This window comes from Telopea speciosissima, chromosome 6, assembly GCF_018873765.1.
Source record: "Telopea speciosissima isolate NSW1024214 ecotype Mountain lineage chromosome 6, Tspe_v1, whole genome shotgun sequence".
Classification (NCBI taxonomy): Eukaryota; Viridiplantae; Streptophyta; class Magnoliopsida; order Proteales; family Proteaceae; genus Telopea; species Telopea speciosissima.
Genome location: NC_057921.1, coordinates 43,176,448 through 43,198,087, shown reverse-complemented (window position 1 = coordinate 43,198,087; position 21,640 = coordinate 43,176,448). Strand labels below are relative to the sequence as shown.

The window sequence follows — 21,640 nt, the reverse complement described above, 5'->3', positions numbered from 1 at the left end:
GGTCCATGTGGGTGTTCGGGGGCTGATTTTATTTTAGGACTACAAAGGTATTTCGGTAATATGTGATGATTTTTTGAAATCTGAGAGAGGTGTAAGCACAAGTACTTGTAACCTATTTAGCAAGTCTCATCTCACCATGGATGTAGGCAATCTTGTCAGACCATATAAATTAGGGCTGCAACAGAGTCGAGCTGGGCTGGGCCTTTTAAAACTCCAACCCAACCCTGAGTTCCCTTAGCTGGGCTTAGGCCCGGCCCAACCCTGACTCAAGGCTAGAAAAATCCAACCCTGACCCGATCTCAAGGTCAGGGCGGGCGGACTTTGATTGGCCCTAACCATGGAGGGGAAGAGAGATGAATGGGCTAGTTAGGCTAGGAAGAAGAAAGAAGAAAGAAGTGGAAGGAGGAAAAGCCACAAAAAAAAAAGAAAAAGGAAGAAAGAACATGAAGAAGAAGACAAGGTTGGGTTGGCCAGGCCGGGGTCAGCCCGAGGCCTCAACCATGGCCCGGCTCGGCCCTAACTCAGGGCCAGAAATTCCCAACCCTGACCCACCCTCAGGGCCAAGCTATCTCAACTCAAGCCATGTTTGGGCTCAGGGCGGGTTCGGGCCGTCAGGGGCAAACTTGCACCCTTAATGTAAATCTTTGTGTTTGCATTGTGTGATTGTATTTACATTATTTTCTGCATCATTTTAAATTATTGTTTTTCTACAATATCAAAGTCTTCAAGTTTTTAGTTTTCTAGGGTAAGCTATCACGATGATAGGAAATGGCTTTAAACACTAAGTAAGGCATCGAACGGCTCAATGGGAAGAATAACTTCACCCTCTTGTGGAGAAGAATGAAGGATCTTCTGATAACAGTAGGATTTGACAAAGACTCTGTTTGAGATGTCGAAAAACCCAAAAAAAAAAAGAGAAATAAAGACTGAGAAGAGAAAGAGAAGAAGGCGGTAAATGCCATCCAATTAAATCTTTTAAATGACATCATAAATATGTTATAGATCTCGAATCTGCACCGGAGGTATGAGCGAAACTTGAAAATATTTATATGCCATTCTTGCAACACGTGATCTATTTTGATGAGCTTATCAAAGTGTAATAACAAATAAATGTGCACTATAGGCCACTCTTCTCATATCATAAATTATTTATTTGTAGTGAATACAAACTTATACTATTCAATAAGTCCACCAAATGGTAAGACTTAAGTAACCACATATCTAGGGTCACGAAGTACCACTGAAAACTACACACAAATACATCCAAAATGAAAATTCCACGTTGGCCCTTAATATTCCTAGTCTCTAAGTCCGAACTCTCATCACATCTCAGTTTCACTTCACCCTGCAAGCATAACAAAAACCCTTGTTAGGAATCCATTACAACTTCCCCCAATCTAAGATTTAATGAATGATTCACAGTGAAGATCAAAATCCAAGAATGAAAATAAATGCAGAGGTTAGAGAAAGAGATGTGAAGAAGAACATACTTGGAACAGTTAGTGGATGTGCTGATCTTGTAATGGAGCTTGACACCATAAGCACTAGGGAGTTTAGAAGCGTAACTAAGATTGATACCAGAGATGGAACTATAGGCAGACTTGAGGCACCGGCAAGTGGCTTGACGGTCGGCGATGGTTTTAGTGGCAAAATTGAGACTCTTTACACCTTTGCAGCAAGAAGAAGAGACAGAGCTGCCCTTGCGCAGGTAATTGAGGCAGGCTGACAGCTTCTTGTCCACCTCCGAGCATGTCATGGTAGCTTCCGCAAAGGTTGTAGTCACCAACATGAATGCCAGAACAAGGCACGCAAGCTTCCCAACTCTAGAGATGGCCATGGCTTCACTCTTTTAATTATTACACTCTTCTTCTTAACTTTGTCTCGTGGGCTGAACTTGATGGCTTCCCAGTTTCAAGTTGTACGCTTATATAGAGAAAGATAGAGAGAGTGATAGGGGGCCCGCCTGTGAAATGGCCCAAACACCCTTGTTTTTGCTGGACTGGATCCTCCAACTCCTGCCACGGCTGGAGGAGAGCGGAATACAAGAGGGAGGTGAGGGGGCATGGGATTCAATTTGGAGTCTGGGTGAAAGAGGTAATGGTGGGTAGTTGGGCAAAATTATTTTAGTGTTCATATGATTAGTTGGGCTAATTGAATGCCTTGCATGCTTCATAGTTGCTCTTCTGCCTTCTTGCAGTTTTTCATAGAGAAGAATAAAGTATGAATAGGCTCAATGTTTCCAGGACAAAAGCTATGGAGAAATTGTAAACACAACCCTAATTAGGTGACTGTAACTATCACCTAACTAATAAAGCATTGCTGAAGCAACCTAACAGAGTAATGAGTGATGGATCTGCTTCACTCAAGGTCTTCGATCAACAATGCTACAAATTTGAAATCCGAATGTTGGTATAACTAGTTGATCTGATTGTTGAATAGATAGAGCACTCAGGATTTAAGGGTGTCAATTTAGATTCGGATGGAATCAGTCATTTAAACCGAATTAAATTGAATAAAAAAAAATTTGGTTCGGTTTTGGTTTTAGAAAGTGAACTACTTTTCGATTGATACTCTCGATCTGTATAGATATTGGTAGAGTACCAGAGATACATATACTATCTTGATCAATGGGTTTCCTAATACTCTTGATACTTGGAGAATTCATGAGCAAGGGTGTTTAGTTACTCTTTGGTTATAAAGGCCATATCTTTTTTTGGTTTTGGAGGACAACTACTAGTACAACTAGCTTGAGGCTAGTGTAGCAGAGCTTAGCTCCCAAGAGGTTTTGAGTTTGAGACCTCTTGTTCCTCATCTAGTCTAGGATCCCCCCAACCACCCCATCCAATTTTGCATTATTCTTTTTAAATTTCCATTATTTTATGCAAGTTAATTTTTCATGGTGTTACCAACTTGAAGAACCATCCATATATTGAGGAAGGAGAGAGAAGTTTGGAGGAGGATTTGGTGCTATCACACCATACCAAAAGATAAGGAAATTCCTTTGAAGAGTGTGTGCGGAGGGGCTTACTATAAGGGTTGGTCTATTACAACGCAAGGCTCAGATTGATGGTTGTTGCCTAAGATGTGGTAAGGCTTGGAGGACCCAGCCCATATATTGCTCACATGTCCTTTTGCTTGGGTCGGATGTTCTTTATCATATAGAGTTAATCCAGTGAAACTACAATACAATCCTGGATACAGGATACAGAGCTGGGACTAGTTTGTTCATTATGGCAAGAAAGTAAGTAGGAGTGTTCATTCCTCTCTAGCTTCATCACATAATACCTATGGTGTGCGAGAAATGATCTCTTATTTCTTGTAAAAGGTGGACTCTAAACAAAGGTTATTGAGGCAGCTTAAATGACACATGTGGAATTTCTGTAAGACCAGACTGTTAGCAAAAACGTGTTTAAAACGGAAAACACGTTCCCATTTTTTACCGCTTTAAACAAGTTTTGCGTATGTTTCCCAAACATACGGTAAAAAATGGCAAACGGCAAGCATTCCCGTTTTAAACGCGTTTAAAACATGTACCCATTTTTTTTTGGCATTTTTTAAGACCTTGAACTTAACTGACCGCATATCTTTCTCCCGAACTTTGATCGGCTTGATTCTTTCACCGACATAAAGATGACTTGAAGGGCTAAATTTTTCATGATATGACATTCGACTCAAGGTAAATATACAGATACCGAAAATAGAAGCATGTATTTTAAATAAAAATTTCTCAATTTATATGAGAATAGTGCCCTTTTTTTTTTTTAAATATAAACGTTTAAAACCCGTACCGTCCTTTTTTTGTTTTTTACCGTTCTCTATTTTGTTGATCATTTTATTTGACCACCCGGTTGCAATTTGTTACCGTTATGTAAGACTCCATTTTTTTGCCGTTCCTATTTTTGCTAACTATATCGCAAGACTCCTTCGTCTCCTAATATTTCATCGGACAGTTCAACAAGACCTCCTAAGGTTAATCAATTGTGGGTTCCCCCTCCTCGGACATTCTACAAGCTGAACACTGGCGTTGCTTAGATCCGTGACTAGTGGAAGGGAGGACTTGGTATGATGAGTTTTGATCATTTGGGGAGACCTCGTCTGGTGAATTGGAGCCAACTAGATTTGACAATATTCTTCTAGGGTAGGCATTGGTAATCCAAGGTGGCATGCATGTTGGAAGCTTTGTTTGACAATACGGATTGTTTGATTGTAGAAACGGATTGTCAAGAGTTGTGTGCTTTCGTAACTCACACATCTCATAATATCCCAGTGGGGCTTCAGTAGGTAAAAGAGAGGATATTCTTTACTTTGCCTCTTCCTTCAGGGATTGTAGATTCGAGTAAGTTTTTAAGGAGATTAACACGGTAGTTGACTCACTAGCTAGTTAGGAAGGCTCTATTGGTGACATATACGACAATATGACCTACTTCCACTTTATGATTGTTAGAGGCTTGTAATTCTGCGACCATGTGTTCTTCATATTAAAATGACTAAGATTGTTTTGTACCAAAAAAAAAAGAGGCAAGTCTCTATGCTTTCTCTCCTTAGATTGTCTATTTTTTTTTGGGGTAAAGTATAGATTGGTTATTCTCTAGTACCCCAAAAAAAAAAAAAAAGATTGGTTATTCTCGTGCTTTAGCTCTAGGTCTGTAAACCGATCATATTCCACTCAGATACGGATCAGATGTGATCGGATCCGACGAATACAGATACCTCTAAATGGATTTGGATCATATCAAACTCGGATTTTTGACCATTCATTTACATCTTTGCCTTGTGTAACTCAGACCTTTTCCCCCCTGGCGGATACAATTAACTCTCAGTCCGTATCTCTTAGATCATGATTTTCTTTTCCTCATGTTTTAGAATATGTTGAATCTTCAAAAACCCTCAAGATCATTATTTACTTCTTTTTTATTATGGGAGAATGTTTTCTGTGCCGGAGGTGCACCCCTGAATGGCAAGCACATGTGTCTGGGCGCAGGCTGCGCTGTGGCACTGAACATCAACCCTTTTATTATATAGTATTCGGATTTTCTAAGAAATATCTCCAAACAAATACGAATGTCTGATACGGATATCGATGCGGAGTTAGGACTTTATTTCTCAATGGTTGATCTAAAGTTGCCCCTAAGGAGGTAAAGGCCGCCCATAGTCAGAGAGATTTTCATAGCTCAGTTATTTTGTCGCTGGAATGTCGAGGTCCGTCGTAGTGCGTGAAGTCGTCCGCTCTACTGCGTGAAGCCTCTCTCTGTTACCCTAATTTTTGGATATTCCGATTCCCTAAGTTTCATGGAGGGTGAATCTTCTCGCCGTTCATCACCGACTCATTTCAACGCCCACTCCTCTGCTTCTACTCGACCCCTAAATCAGGATGACTATACCTTACTGCTTGACGAAGAAACAAAGAACCGACTTGACAATCAAGCCAAACTCGTTCTAGTAGGAAGGGTTTTAGGAGGACGACCCTACCGTAGGCAAACGGTGTCGGAGGCTCTAGTTTCAGCCTGGCACCTTGTTCACGGAGTTTCAATCAATCCATTGGAGAATCATTTGTTTCTTTTCCACTTCAATCACAAGATGGATGTTACCAACGTCATCGAAGGAGGTCCCTGGACGGTTGGAGGCAATCTCTTAGTTTTGGAGCCTTGGAATGATACTGGAGCTTGGTCACTTCAACACGCTGATTTTTGGGTCCAATTTCATGAGGTTCCCTATGAACTTCTCAGGATCGAGTTGGGTCTGCAGCTTGCTGGGAAGTTGGGTAAACCTCTCAAAGTGATGCTCATCGGAGGAGACCAGTATAGGGCTTCTCATCCGTTTCTTCGATGTCGTATAACCCTAGATATTCGTAGAGGTCTTATTCTAGTTGTCCATATACAGCGGAGGAACGGAGTTCAAATTCCAATCCAAGTTCAGTACGAAAGGCTTCCTTTGTTCTGCGCCTATTGTGGCTCTTTGGACCATGAGGAACGAAGATGCGAGAGATTCTTTGAGTCCCAGGAACAATACTTTCAGGCCCATTTGGGATGCGCTGTGCAAAGCTGTCCTTTAACCCCAATAGCTCAGCTTGGCACTAAACTAAGGGCAACCCTCCCTACGCAACGCCTCATTGCATCGACTCCCTCTTTGTCACTTCCTATTATAGCCCCTCCGGCAAACTACACTCTGGCAAGCCATGGCACCGCCTCTTCTAGTCAGTAATCTAGTAAAGCTGCTCTTCTGGCAATAGCATCACCTCCACCCCGCGTGTTCCCAGACATGACAAATCAACCACTTGGCATTTCCTTACCGGCAGGTACCTACTCGTCTGACCCCCCCTACTCGTCCTTTATTCCCCCATTTCACACCTCTTGTCCCAATGCCGTTAACAGTCATAGCTCGAACCCGCCTCACATCAACCATTCAACCATTTCCCTCCCCCCTACATCATCCACCTCTCTAGCCAGTACCTCCAATCAGAATACCGTCACACTTCAGATTCTTGACTCTTTACAGGCTCATATATAAAAATACCCTCAGGTAGCTACCAATTTACAAGCTTTGCTACCATTACTCTCTGGTATCTCTCTCACAGGCCCAGTTACTACCCACCAGTTACTCGAGCCCAGCCCATCTGAACCAGTCCTGATTTCCTCAACCCATCCTTCAACCCAAAACCACAGGCCATTAAACCCTCCCCATGACCATACTATACATTCGTCAGATACCCCAAGCCCAAGCCTCATCCAAACTCCACATACCCCAAGCCCCTCCCCTGTTCATGATCCTCTATCCCTACTCCTTGTTCTTACTTCACAAGACAAGGCACAGAACTTTCCCCTATCTCACTCTGGAGGCAAGATGGCTAAGACAGGTGAAATACATCGTCAAAGGAACTTACCTTACCTATCAATGAAGGAAAGGGCAAAGAGAGCCAAAACAACACCTGCTGAACAACAGAGCACAGATATCACTAAGGCAACTTCATCCGATGGACATTTTTTATTGAAAAACCCCTCGGCAGCTGGGGGAAATTAGCCCCATGGTTATCCATGAAAATTATGAGCTGTAATTGTCAAGGACTCGGGAGATCCTTGACTCAACATTCCTTATTTCATCTCTCCCAACAAATGTAACCGGATATAATATTTTTGATGGAAACTCGATGCTCGGGTGGTAGTTTTGATCGTATTAGACGTAGGCTGAAAATGCCTTTCTGGCATTCCATTGCTCCGGTTGGTACTGCGGGTGGCTTATCTGTTATGTGGAAAGATGGGGTTAAACTCCAAATTCTCTAGGCTGATTCTCGCATCATTGATTCGTAGGTTAGTTTAACCTCAGCTTCATCCTTCTACCTCACTATGGTTTATGGAGATCCAATCCGAGAGAGAAGACAATTGGTCTGGGATCGATTAACTGGTCTGGGTTCTCATCGTAGTGACAAGTGGAATTGCATTGGTGACTTTATTCCATTTTGACTTGGAGTGAGAAGAGAGGGGGAACTTCTAGAGGTACCCGCGACATGCAGAACTTTCAAGACATGATGAATAACTGTCGTCTATTGGATATCAACACTCAAAGTCCTGCTTTTACGTGGAACAACAAGAGGAAAGGTTTAGCTAATGTGAGGTGCAAATTAGACCGGGTCCTAGCGAACGAAGATTGGAGAAGGAATTTCCTTGAGGCAAGTGCTTCAGTTTGTTCTATAGTTGGATCTGATCATCTCCCTGTTTTGCTTGATACTGTTGGAGCTAAATCTAAGGGTGCTCAACCCTTTAGATTCGAGGCCATGTGGTTTTCTCATAAGGACTGTGGTGAGATAGCTAAGAAAGCTTGGTCTCTTCCAGCTTCAGGCTCAGCTTCCACTATTCTCCGTCTTAAGTCTCAGAATTGCAAATCTGAATTTTCACAATGGAATAGGCTTTCATTCGGCAATGTTCACCACAAGATTGCCAGCCTCCTTCGAGAGCTTGAAATTTTACAGGACTGCCCTCCTTCTATTTTAAACCAAGATCGTGAGAAAGTGATCCACACTTTATTGGAGGAAGAATTTCAGCGTGAAGAACTCTTATGGAAGCAGAAATCGAGGATCCAATGGAACATTGAAGGTGACCGTAATACCAAGTTTTTTCACGCTACCACCATTCAAAGGAGGCACTGTAATAAAATTTTGAAGATCAAGCTTGCTTCAGGTCAATGGAGTACTTCAGATCAGGAAGTGGTAAAGGAGATTCAGGCCCAATATAATTCCATTTATGCGTCTGAGGGAGTTGAAGAGGAAGCCTTAGAGCTGGTCCTTAAGGCGATTGTTCCTTTGGTTGATTCTACTATGAATGAAGACCTGTGTCGCATTCCGGGGGATGAGGAGATTCGAACTGCTCTATTTGCCATCGCCCCTCTCAAGTCACCAGGACCAGATGGCCTACCCCCAGCTTTCTTCCAGAAATTTTGGCCTTTAGTGCAGCAGGAGGTATGCAATTTTGTTAAGGAGTTTTTCAATACTGGTATTTTGTCTGTTAGTTCAAATATTACATATGTGTGTCTTATTCCAAAGGTTGACCAACCCGAGAAGGTTGATCATTTATGATCGATTAGTTTATGTAACGTGACTAACAAGATTGTGAGTAGAATTATGGCCTTGCGCCTTAAGATGTACTTGGACGGCCTTATTTCTCCGGCTCAGTCAGCCTTTGTTCCCAACCAGCAGATCTTGAATAATATATTGATTGCTCACGAAGTTTTCCATTATATTAAACACAAGAAGAAGGGGAATAAGAGATTCTTGGCTCTCAAGTTGGACATGAGGAAGGCTTATGATCGCCTTGAATGGAGATTCATTGAAAGCATTCTTCTTGCTTTTGGTTTTAGTAAAAAATGGGTTCGGATGGTGATGGTGGGTATTTCATCGGTTACCTACAACATATTGGTTAATGGGGTCCCTTAAGAACCAATCAGCCCTTCTTGAGGAATTCAGCAGGGTGACCCTCTATCTCTGGCCCTGTTTGTGTTATGCTCTCAAGCTTTGAGTGCTATGCTTGAACAAGCTGAAGCGACAGGTATCATTAAAGGCATTCGGATACGTAATCGATCCACTCCTCTCTCTCACCTGTTATTTGCCGCTGACAGCTTGTTATTTTCGGAGGTAAATGTTTCCAACATTCACAACCTCAAAGCTTGTGATTTTTACTGTGTTGCTAGTGGCCAAAGCATCAATTTAGTAAAGTCTTGTCTTACATTCAGTGCTAATACTCCCCAAAAGTTCAAGCGGTGGTTCTCTCGCATGCTCAAGATTCCTTATGGGGAGGGCCCAAAGAAATATTTGGGTTTGCTGACCGAATTTGGGGTGTCCAAACTTGAGCTTTTTCGTGAAATTAATGACAAAACTAGTAGGAAGTTCCAAGGGTGGAAGCAACACTTGCTGTCCAAAGTGGGAAAAGAAGTACTGATTAAATCTGAGGCTCTCTTGATGAATACATTTGAAGCTTCACACTTCAAACTTCCAACGTCCCATCATGCAAAGATAAGAAAGGCAGCTACTCACTTCTATTGGGGGAATAAGGCTGGAGAGAACCATATCTATTGGGTTTCTTGGCAGCGTATGTTCAAGTCGAAGGAGAAAGGTGGGCTCGGCTTAAGAGACCCTTCAATCCAAAATAAAGCTTTGTTGGGAAAACTTGCTTGGAGGCTCTGGAAAGATCCTACCTCCACCTGGGCTTCCTTTGTGAAGCAGCTCTACTTCCCTCATGTGTCCTTCCTTGAGACTCCTACTGGTTCTAGCCCCTCTTGGGCCTGGAGAGGGATCATCGAAGGCCGTAAAGTTTTAAATGCAGGCCTGCTCTGGATAGTGGGTGATGGCTTCTCCATCAAGATTCGTGAGGATTGCTGGATTCCCTCGTCTCCTAATTTCAAACTTAGTCACCCCATGAGAATGAATCAGCAAATATGCTTGGTGAAGGACTTGATTGATGAGGCTAATCGAACCTGGAAGTCTGAGTTAATTCGAGAGGCTTTTCACACAGAGGATGCTGCTGCTGCTATCCTTGCCATTCCTCTGAGTCTATTTTCTATGAGTGATCAGTTGAGGTGGGGAGGTAGTCGTAACGGTATCTATTTAGCCAAATCAGCATATCATCTATTGACTAATTTGGAGGACTGTCACACGCGGCAACCCTCCTCAGATCACAGACCTTCCTCCTTTTAGCACATTTCTTCTTTAGTTTGGAAGAAGATATGGTCTTGTTTTACTACTCCAAAGGTCAGATCTTTTTTATGGAGGTCTTGTGCAGGGGGGCTTGCGATTGGAGTGAATCTCGGGAAGCGCCAAATTCAAGTGGATCCTATATGTTCGAGGTGCGGCAAAGCTGAAGAATCTGTCGATCACATTTTATTGGACTATGACTTTGCTCGAGCCACCTGGTTTGGGTCACGGCTCTGCTTCTCCCCCCCCCCTCCATCAATCCGGAGCTGCACTCTCTTATCCATAGTTGGATTACCTGGCCACATTTAGGGAAGGATCAAAAGAAGGAGATGGAAGGTCTTGCAGCTTCCACCTGCTGGCAGCTCTGGAAAGCTCGTAATGACTTCATTTTCAATGGTATCGCGTCTTCTCCAATGGAGGTTAATAGGAAAGCTGAAGCCCAGTTCGATGATTTTGAGCAGGCCCAAAGGAAGCCCAAAGCTCTCTCAGTTTACGCTGCTAAAGGTATCAATGCCACTCACATAGCCCCCTGGTTCCCTCCATCTATGGGTACAGTTCTTCTTAATACTGATGCGGCTTTCCAAGATGGCAAAGGGGGTCTCGGTTATGTATTGCAGAACCATATAGACATTCCTCTTACTAGCACTTCTGAACCTTCCTGCTTCTCGACAGTTCTCCAAGGAGAGTGCCTTGCTATTAGGAGTGGTCTGCTACAAAGTATTGCTGAGTGTCTGGAGTGTATTAAGGTGGAATCCGACTATCTTGAAGCTGTGAAATTCATCACCACCACCGAAACTCCCCCCTGATATCCAATCTATTATTTCGGATATTAAATTTCTAATGACTCACATTAGGACTTGTAACTTTTCTCACATTTCCAGGGAGATTAACAACGTGGCTGACTCCTTGGCCCGGAAGGCAGTTTCCTTAGTAGGAAGGACTGATTGGTCGGTTTCCATTTCTTGGTTGTCTAGTCTTTGTAAGACCGACTCCTTGCGCGTTTCCTGCCCCTTTAATTGATCTTATTTCTACCAGAAAAAAAGAAAAAAAGAAAAAAGTCAGAGAGATTCTCTGAAATAGAGAGATGAAGGGTTCCGAAAATTACAGTACCGATACGAATCCAAAGCGCATTGAGGATGAGAAGAAGAGGTGCAGAGCCGTCGAATATCGAATTCGAAGCTTACCTCTCTCGAAGATTACGAGTTCCTGCAAACGAACTCTTCTTAGATTGGTGAACTCCGAGCTCAAGTACCTCTCTCGTCTATTTTCTAATTCTCCTAATTTCACCGGTCCAATCTGGTAAGAATCCCAAAACACTGTTTTTTTCCCCAACCCTTTTCTTCTCTTTTGCAGTATTCATGGACGTTATGCCTGAAGCTCCTCCAAATGACTCTCTCTCTCTGTCTATCTCTCGTATGAGTCCATATTTATACTCAGTTCTGGCAATGCTAATGAACCATAACACTATGGCCCCATAACAGAACACCGAGTAGTTGTTCGACGATTCCGAAACGGTAGTTAAACCATGAATAGACCCTCTCTTTTATAGATTTACTACCAATGGGCTAAGCTGACAATTACTACCAAACCATACTGCTTGAATGAATTCCCAATGAAAAAAGAATAGTCGCAGAGGCATTTCTGTGTAGTACATGGAACTGGCAGTGACCTGATTGAAAATGCTATGTAGAATGCCCTCTTTACATTGATTGAGGATTCAATCTATCGATTCTCTTATTGTTATAATGGAAGAATGACAAGATGAATGAGCTACTTAGTGATCAGGTTAAGGACGTAAGCAAGGGTTTTCCCAGGTCTCTATGTGACTGCAATTGCTGGAACATAGTTTGTTTCCAACTGTGGATCAACAACAACAACTCAGCCTTATCCCAACTAAATGGGGTCAGCTACATGGATAGGGAAAAGAAAGTAAGAGGACTGCAGAATAAAAATGAAGAAATGAGAGAAGAGAATTGAGAAATGGGAAATGGGAAATGAAAGTAAGAGAAAAGAGGTACAGCCTAGGAAGTTAGAAAAATCTCAGCTACATGGTGTCGACAACATGGATCCTAGCCCTCCAATAGCCTCTAATTGAGGTCATACTTGGCACAAGACCCAAACAATGCATGTCATTCCCCACAACCTCTCCTATGGTCATTTTAGGCCTGCCCCTAGCTCCTTTAGCTCCTCAATCGGGATCAGATCACTCCTTACTGTGGATCGATGTCAATAAATGATGTGTTGCCAAGTCAGTTAAGTAACTCAATATTTGGCTTTATAGGAAATTGTTTGGCTTTCTGCCGATCATTGTGCAACATCTTTGTGGATGAGCACTGTGCAACAAGAGACTTGCCAAGTTATGACGATTGAGGCAACATAAGCGCTTTTATAACTGTTAAGAATGTTAGTCTTAGTCTAAGACTGTCTGATGTTAAGTGGAATTGAGAGTTTAATGGCCATTATGAACCATTTTTACTGATATGCCTGCCATTATTCATTTATTCCATTTTTCTGACCTTTAATGAATGTTTAATATTATTTAATAAGCATTTTTACGTTGCATGGCTCTTGGAGTGAAGTGGGGGGAGATGTAGTTGTAGGAATCTAGTGATTGGCTGGTGTTGTGTTCTTGGTTGGTATGGTGGGGTAGTGGGGTCTAGTAGTCTGGTATTGATTGGGTAAAAACTTGTATACCTTCTTAACTTTCCTTTTACTTCTCCCCCTATTATGAGCTTCTTTTATTTTGAGCTGTATGAATAGTCCTCATAAACAATTTTGTCTATGCATATATGTTTTGTTTCCAATAAAAAACATAAAAATAAATAAGAAGTTCACAATTAAAATATAAAAATATTATCTTAATGATATCCAAATATGTTTTGTTATGTACACTATAAAATATAATGCTTTGAGAATAAAATATCAGAGAAATCATGAAAAGTGAAAGCACCCAACTACGACACTCAATAATGACCAAGACAACAATAAGGATGACCTATCATCAAAACCTTGGACCCTGTATTAGTAATGATTTGCTATTAAAACCTGTATGGACAAAGTTTCTAATTATAATTCATTTTCTATTTTCCATTTGTTCTTGTTTATTACAAGTGGATATTTGTTCTTATTCAATTTTTATTGGAATAATCTGCAAAAGGACTTGCACAACGCCCGTGAAACGTTAGTACTTCATTCATAAATCCAGTCGCCTTTCTGATTTGACATTCTCATATATTGCTCTAAATGTTGACCTTTCACCTTTCTACTGTATTTTCAGTGTGAACATTGGGTACCTCGAGTCTGTTGTTCACATTCTTCAGCAAACATTTATAACTGGAGTGTCACGTGTATGCAAGCCTATTCCTCTGACCTCCGGAAATGGGGAGAAAAAGTGTTTTACTTTGAAGGGTGTTCATGTTGATATAGTGTGTACTATTGATAGTAACCCAGTCTGGTTCATTGTGTCGGATCGGAACCCAAAGTATATTTCATGGTCCGGATCTTACAAGAATAAGGGCTTAAGAATGCGCATAGAGCAGGTTCTTGAAGCGGCTAACTCATCTCTGACATTAAAACCATCGTCAATCATTCTGTTCTTTGCCAATGGACTTGACAAGGTTCTTTCTCAGAAAGTTGGAGATGAATTTGGGGCATCTGAGTTTGGGAAAGAGTTTTCTAATTTTGACTCTGATATTTCTGAGGAATTAGAAGGTGATTGGGTCAAGTTACATGCAAGATCATTCCGAGGGGCAAGCATTTTCCAAATAAAGTTTGATTTCATGAACATTGTTTCCAGCTTAGAGCCTGGGCTCAAAGACCCACTTCCGGGAACTGCTACACTGAAGCTGCCTAAATATCAAAGTAATTTGGTTCTTGGTGATGCATTCTGTTCTCTAATATCGAGAATAAAGTCGATCTCTTTACACACGGATTCTGCCACACCAGAGGCTTTATTGGGTGAAGAACTCGTAAATTTTGATACAACAACTTTGGTTGCTCTTGTATCTGGAATTAGCAATGGTGGTACAGACAAACTACTAGCAACACCAGAGAGTGAGTTAAAGAAGCGGTTTAAGAGCAACTCTGAATTTGTGATTGCACAGGTAAAATGGCTAGTCTGACACTCTTACTTATTTTGATCTTTGAGGATATTATTTATGAATTCCCTCAAAATTGTTGAGTCAGTAAATTGTCGTGCCTTTTTTTTTTTTAAAACTTTTTTATTCACTGTTTGCTAAAGTTGTAGGATGTTGGGCATATGATGATGGCTATAGATTTTGGAAGTTTTAGGGGTTTCTTCTGTTCACAAAACTAGTCAATCTGCTACTGATTTTTTGTTCTCGTTGAAATCACTGTAACAACTTGAAAACATAGTTACCATGTTGCCCTGACCACCTTGATGCCTTGGAGAGAAATATCATCAGGTTTTGGCCCTAGGCACCTTGGAACATATGGCGATGCCTTGACAACTATGCTTGAAAATGCCTCTTTGGGTTGCATTTGTTGGAGTTATTAGGGCTTCCATATATGAAAGTATAAATAGGAGGCGTGAGGGTCTATTTCGACCTAATCACGAATCTCCCTTTCTCTTTATCTCTTGTAATCTCTCTTCTCTCTCTCTCTCTCTCTCTTGTTCTTTCATCATGGTATCAGAGCGGGCTTGACCTGGCTCTTGATCGCAGCATCAGTTGAAGCCTGCAATCTCTCTTTTTACCATGCCTGCGATTTTCTTCTGAAGACTATGAACAGATCTGTGATGGTTTGTGATTGAAGCCTTGAAGCTGAAGAATGGAGGTTGAATCTACAACAATGGATGGTAGTTGGGTTGAGAATCAAGGTCAGACTACAGTAAACTCCGGAAATTTCAATCCTGTGATAATTATCTCCTCAGTGAAACTCAATGGGAGGAATTATCTTGAGTGGGCTCAGTCTGCTAAGATGTTTATTGGGAGTCGAAGGTTGATGGGCTATATCAATGGCAAAGTGAAGGAACCAAAAGAAGGGGATTCTTCCTATGATGAGTGAGAGAGTCTTAATCTCACTGTGATGGGATGGTTACTTCATTCCATGGATAGCAGTATAAGCTGAAAGTATTTTTTCATGAGGACAGCGAAGGAAATTTGGGACTCGGTTCAGAAAATTATTATCAGAGGCATGACAATGCTCGGATTTATCACCTTCAACAGGAACAGGTGGTTATGGATCCAGAGGGGAGGTCTATTGAAGACTATTTCAGCCATCTCACACAGAAGTGGGAGGAGTTGGATCATTGTCACCTCTCAACACAGATCTAGAGGTACTCAGAAACAGAAAGGAGCAGCAACGTGTGTTCGAACTTTCTGGTCTTCCCCCTGCCTTTGAGTTGCAGCGTGTTCAAGTTCTTGCTAAGGACAATCTTCCAACACTTGAGAGTGTCTATAATTATATTAGAGGGAAGGCTTCTCGGGCCTCTATGTCCAAGCGGGATGGAGAAGACAAGTTTACCTTAGCTGATGGTTAGAAGGGTATAAAACCAGGTACTTCTCAGAACAGAGTTCAGCATCATCACTTCACTGAGGAAGAAAAAAACTGCTTGAAGTGCAGCCACTGTGGAAAACCAAGGCACATCAAAGATCATTGTTGAATTCTTCATCCACATCTGAAACCAGCCAAATTTCAGGAAAGAAGTGCTAATCTGGTTTCTACTGAGGGGGAACCCAGTTCTGAGTAATGGTGGTGCATCAATTGATCCCCGTGATATTGCTATCCAGGATTTGTTTGATCAGCAGTCTTCTTTGAAAGCCTCTCTGGAGAAACCAGATAGTAGCACCATCTCAGGTATTACAGCCCATGCATCGGCTAACCATCCTCAGTCTGTTCCTTCTACCTACTGGGTTATAGACTTAAGAGCCACTGATTATATGACAGGTAAGCGTGAGGGATTTTCTTCAATAATTCCTCTTTTTTTTTTTTTGGGGGTAGGGGGGATTAAACTTGTTGATGGGTCCATTTCTCAGGTTACCGTGAAGGGCACTTATCATTTATCCTCTTCGTTTTCTCTTCCTTCCGCTATTCATGTTCTTTCTTTTCCTGCAAATTTATTATCTGTCAGTCAGTTTACCAAACAATATAGATGTAGTTTGACCTTTTCCCATCTTATTGTATCTTTCGAGACCTGATGACGGGGAAGAGGATTGGTGGTGGTCGTGAGCAAGGTGGCCTCTACATCTTTGAAGAATCCTCTTCCGCTACTTGCTTGAGTAAAGGGAATCCTCAACCTGGTACTCAACTTTTTTTATGGCATAGACGTCTGGGTCATATGTCTGTTCGTTCTCTTAGTTTGTTATTTCCTAAGTTGTTCGAGTCTGTCTAAGTTTCTCAATTGTCTTGTGAAGCGTGTTCAGTTGTCCAAGCATTGTAAAACCAATTATCCTTTAAGTGTGAATAGGACCGATTCTATCTTTCAGTTAGTGCATTCTGATGTCTGGGGACCTTCCCCGATTACTTCTCTTTTTGGGTATCGTTATTTCATTTTATTTGTTGATGATTTTTCCCGCACCACATGGGTGTACCTAATGAAAAGTCGTGATGAGGTTCCTTCAAATTTTCAGACGTTTTACAAAATGGTGGAAACTCAGTTTGGAGTGATAATCAAAATGTTTCGTGCCGATGAGGCCGGAGAAAATAAAAAAGACAGCCTTAGTCATTTCTTTGATAACATGGGGGTAGAAAGTCAATTTTTTTATACTGATACACCTCAACAAAATGGTGTACTGACTACTGAGAGAAAGAATCGTCACCTGCTTGAGATTACCCGATCTTTACTTTTGGGGATGGGTGTTCCTAAGACATATTGGGAGGATGCTGTCTTAACAGCTGCTTACATAATAAACTGAATGCCTACTCCTATCCTTGTTGGGACATAACCTTTACCATTCCTTAAACCTTCACATACTTATTCTCCTTACCTCTCTTAGTGTTTGTTTGTGTGGCCTTTGTTCATGTGTTGGATACTCATTGACAAATAAGGTCCTCAGTCGGTAAAGTTTGTTTTTCTTGGATATTCTCCCTCTCAAAAGGGATATAAATGTTATTGCCCATCCTTGAGAAAGAAGTTTGTGTCCAAAGATGTCACATTCTTTGAAGATTTACCTTTCTTTTCTCCAGAAGGCAGGTCTGTTCCATCTACCTCTGTTGGAGATTCTCTCCTTCTAGTTTTGGTTGATTACTCTGTTACTATTTCTACAGATCCTCCGCCTGTCCAGGTTTATACTCGGCGATGCCGTGTTGCAGATACCCCTGCTGTCCCTGCTGCTACGAGTGATCACCCCTCTCTATTCTTCATCGGGTACCGATGCTGCTCCCATCCTCTCTTCTAATGATCTCCCTATTGCTGTAAGAAAAGGGTAAGAACTCGTCATCCTATTGAGCATTTTGTTTCTTATCATGCTCTTATCTTCTTCCTTGAAAGTTTTTCTTGCAGCTATCTCCTCTGTTAAAATTCATTCTAAGGTATTTGATGCATTGGCTGATCCTAAGTGGAAAGAGGCAATGGACAGTAAGATGGATGCTCTGAAACATCATACGTGAATTAAGAATCCAAGAAAAATCTGAAATATGACTGCTCCTTTTGTGAGACTCTTTCCTTGTGAGATGAAGAAGGTTTGTGAGACTCAAACGGGATCAAGGTGGGACTCCTTCGATCATGACCTCGGTAGAACTCTGACGGTTGGCAACCAGTGGGACTCTGGGCTGCACCTATCAAATTATCCATCTACAATCTTACCTCCATACCATCATCGACCTTTCATATTCCACAACCTGATCCTTCACCTTACACCTTTAAATACATCTTCTTTCTTCTTCCCTTCAACCTGACCTTTCATCTTCTTTATTCTCCTCTCGAATAGATCCTAAAGTGCAGATCCCCTAGGATCCGCCATTATATTGAAAAAAGTACTAAAAACTAGGAGATACTCTAGTGGCTTCCTAGCAAGGCCACTAGATGCACATCAGCAGAACTGCAGGGCCAGTAATGCCCTGGCCAGCCTAGGCCGAGATTTATGGGCTGGGCTTGGGCTTGGGCTTGGGCTCGAGCTTGCACAAGTATTTTTTGGAGAATAGGCGTGCTGGCCTATTGGCTGGTGGATGCCCTGCATCAGCTAGTAGTCAAGATTAGCAAGAGCTCACTGTTTTTCTTGGATGGGTTTTATACCAGTCAACCTTCTGCCTGAGAACACAGATAACCTGAACTTTGATGGTGATTGTGTTCAGCCTGAGTCCTAGTATATTTAGATAGCTCTAGAAGGATCATAATGGTTTATTCAGTTCCCATTGCAGTTGGGCACTCAATTCTTGTTGGGAATCAGGCTTCAAACTGCTCTTCTAAAAGTGGAAGAGGGGGGGGGGGGATGGCTATTATCAACGGACAACTGAGGGCTTGTGTTATTAGTTGATTCATCACTATCGGTGGGGCTATGTAGGTTTATTCCCATTTTACAATACGGACTTTTGGAGTGCTTATCCTCTTTAAAAGTCATAAAACAGTACCATTCTCTCTCTCTCTATCACACACACACACACACACACAAGATGTATAAGCATAATACTTATTGTAGCTTCTCTGATACTGAAACTAGTCCTTATGTTGTCAGCTGGGTCTGTCAAGTTTGACTAAAATTTATCTTAATAATTTGACAGGTGAAGTCCGAAATTCATAATCCAATAATTATGGAACTTGAAGGCATTATCTCTGGAAAGATATGTATGATATGTAAAAGTGTTCATTCGGAGTTCAAGGAGCTTTTATCAATGTGTGGGGGGCCTAATGAGAAGTGGAGAGCTGATCACTTGCTTAAATGCTTACTGTATGTTCCTTTCCTGATTCTAGTTTCTTTATATATATATATATATATATTCAATTAGTGACAGTTCTTTATAAAATGAATTTGAATGCCAATTTAATCATATCATGTCACACATTTAAACCTCTGCGATTATTTTTCAAATTGACAAGATTAGGCCGAGAAAACCATTACTTTTTCAAATTGCTGACAGTAGTTGGTAAAATTGCACTTTTTTCTCATTTTACATGGTAACTGGTAAGAGGTATCCTATTAGTCTATTACACTTAAAGATCCTATTTTAAATATCTCTTACTAGCCAGAAAATGTTAGTTATTATTTGCCCAGTGAGAGCAATTTTGAAAAACTGAATGGTTCCTGAGTGCCACATGGCCAAGTTCGTTGAAAGAATGTAGAGTTAGTGTAAAGAATCTGTTGAAATTCAGTTAGCTCACTAATCAGTGTGATGCTTTATCATTTTCCATAAATTTAGGGTTATTTGCTCTCATAGGTTTTACCAGTTTGAAAAGTTTTCCAAATTGCAAAAAGCCATTGGTCATATTTTACTTCATTCCAAGGGGTTTTGGGCAAGGTTTAATATTTCGCGATATATCGGTATCTCGGGCCTACCGAGATATCCGAAATATCGCGAAATATTCCCGAAATATTGCATTTTTTCTGCAATATTTCGGGGGTCCATCTCGGGGGTTATTTGGCCATATCTAGGCCTGAAACTTCATGGACACCCTTATTTAAGATAAATAAACACATTTAAACCATAAAATTGCAAAAACATGAATTGAAATTGGTGTTTTGGGCTTGCACCCTTGATTGACATACGGTCGCCAACCCTAATGCATAAACCTTGGTTAAATACACATTGGTTAGGTAGTTAAAGTCTTAAAGACATAAAAGAAATGTAAACAAACTAATTAAAACTCATAAGACATAATTCATAATCATATTCTCATAAACTCCATAATACATTAATAGTCAATAACTCAAAAGTCAAAACTCAATAGCTCAAATGCTTAAAGCCTTAAAGGCAATACAGAAAGTGTTAAAGTCACAACTTCACAAGTTCACAAATTACAACTTATAAGTTATAAGTGCTAATAATAGTTGCTGTGCCTCCCTGGATCAATCCCACTCATACCCCGCTGGAGTTGACGTCCATTGTTCTCTGTTTGAAGGACATATGTGGACCACGGTATAGAATCGGAGAAGAAACGAGTGTAGTCATCCACAAGTGTCATGTAAATGGAGTCATCAACATACTGTAGGTATCCAATCCTAGGATATAAACTAGGGTTACCAATCGATCCAGTCCGTGAAGAAGATGATCCACTGTGATATGATGTCGGCGCCGGCGCAAGAGGCGTTGGCATTGGCTGCATGTATGGCTGGTGAGGTTGGTAGCTAGTCCCGCTAGGGTATGCAAAGATATCATATACAAAAGATGATCCAGTATGTCCCTGGGACTGGGACTAGTAGTCATAGTCCCCTACCCTAGTAAACTGCCCATATGATGATGATCCATATCCATATGCAGTGGTATGTGCGTCAAAAGATGGGGCACGCCAATGTCCAGTCGGTCCTCCCTCCCTATCACCCATACTCAAACCACCAACAGAGCTAGATAGGTCATCAATGTCCATGTGATCAAGTTGCAACTGTGTTTGTCGACCCCTACACTTCTTGCTGTATGGTTGTAGGGGGCGTCCTGAGGGTGGGGGTGCGGGGGCACGTGCTCCGTGGTCTGTATCTTGTGTGGCATGATCAAACTGTGTCTCTCCAGTGAATCGGAGTGGCTTTACAGGCGTCGTATCCTGGCCTACCACATAACGCTCTCGCATGCCGTCAAATTCTTCACCAGCATCACCATCACCATCACTACCACCAACATCACCATCACCACCATCATCATCATTTGAGGACTTAGACCAGTCTTCATCATCAGCAACATTGCCACCAGTGGGCTGGAATGGTATGGGTGAGGCTTCCCATGCATGTATTTGACCCTCGTCAGCCATATACTCATCCACATCAGCACCAATCTCAGAAGCTATCATGGGGTCGGGCCTACCTCTCTCCTCATCCAACACTGGCTCACCTCTATCCCCTCACCCAATCCACAATAGGGTCCTCATCGTCTGAGTCAACTTGAAAGATGTCAGCGAGATCAATAGTGCCCCTCTGTCCCTCATGTCCCATGCGTATGTGTTGCAATTTCAGCCTCAAGTTGTAGTGCACATACACCATATCAGATAAACGTTGAGACCCCAATCTGTTGCTCCTCTTGGAGTGGATGAGTGCAAAGGTACTCCAGTTCCTCTCACAACCAGATGCAGAACATGTTTGGGCAAGGACTTTAATTGCTATTCTTCGTGAGTTCTCAGCCGATTCCCCGTACAACACCCACCATTCAGCTGCATTACAAGTTTACAACAAAAAAGACATGTGTCAAATGTTGTTTCAACTTTCAAATTTCAATACATATGTAATTTAAAACTTAAAAGAATTACCAGCATCACCACGTGCTCTGCCTTGTATCGCAGCCTCAGTTCCAAAACTTCCCAATGCATCCCTAAATACCTTGATCTACACCCATGTGGAAAATTAGTAAGTACTTCTTCACTAC

The 21,640-nt window shown here is 41.6% G+C and overlaps 2 protein-coding genes across 2 annotated transcripts in view; one reads left to right on the top strand and one right to left on the bottom strand.

The window, feature by feature from the left end:
• LOC122664831 overlaps positions 1 to 19,407 on the top strand; it is a 28,845-nt gene extending 9,438 nt beyond the window's left edge. The window contains exons 2-5 of the mRNA XM_043860836.1: positions 6,346 to 6,353; positions 11,249 to 11,476; positions 13,455 to 14,280; positions 18,857 to 19,407. Of these exons, the coding sequence (XP_043716771.1) occupies positions 11,262 to 11,476; positions 13,455 to 14,280; positions 18,857 to 19,081 (1,266 nt within the window). The 5' untranslated portion in view covers positions 6,346 to 6,353; positions 11,249 to 11,261 and the 3' untranslated portion in view covers positions 19,082 to 19,407. The remainder of the gene's footprint in view (positions 1 to 6,345; positions 6,354 to 11,248; positions 11,477 to 13,454; positions 14,281 to 18,856) is intronic.
• LOC122665775 (non-specific lipid-transfer protein 1-like) lies at positions 1,336 to 1,837 on the bottom strand. The gene is made up of 2 exons (XM_043861912.1): positions 1,491 to 1,837; positions 1,336 to 1,345 (listed from the first exon to the last, which is right to left on the bottom strand). Exons 1-2 carry the CDS (start codon positions 1,835 to 1,837, stop codon positions 1,336 to 1,338), a joined length of 357 nt encoding a protein of 118 aa, XP_043717847.1.
• Positions 19,408 to 21,640: the final 2,233 nt, after the last annotated feature.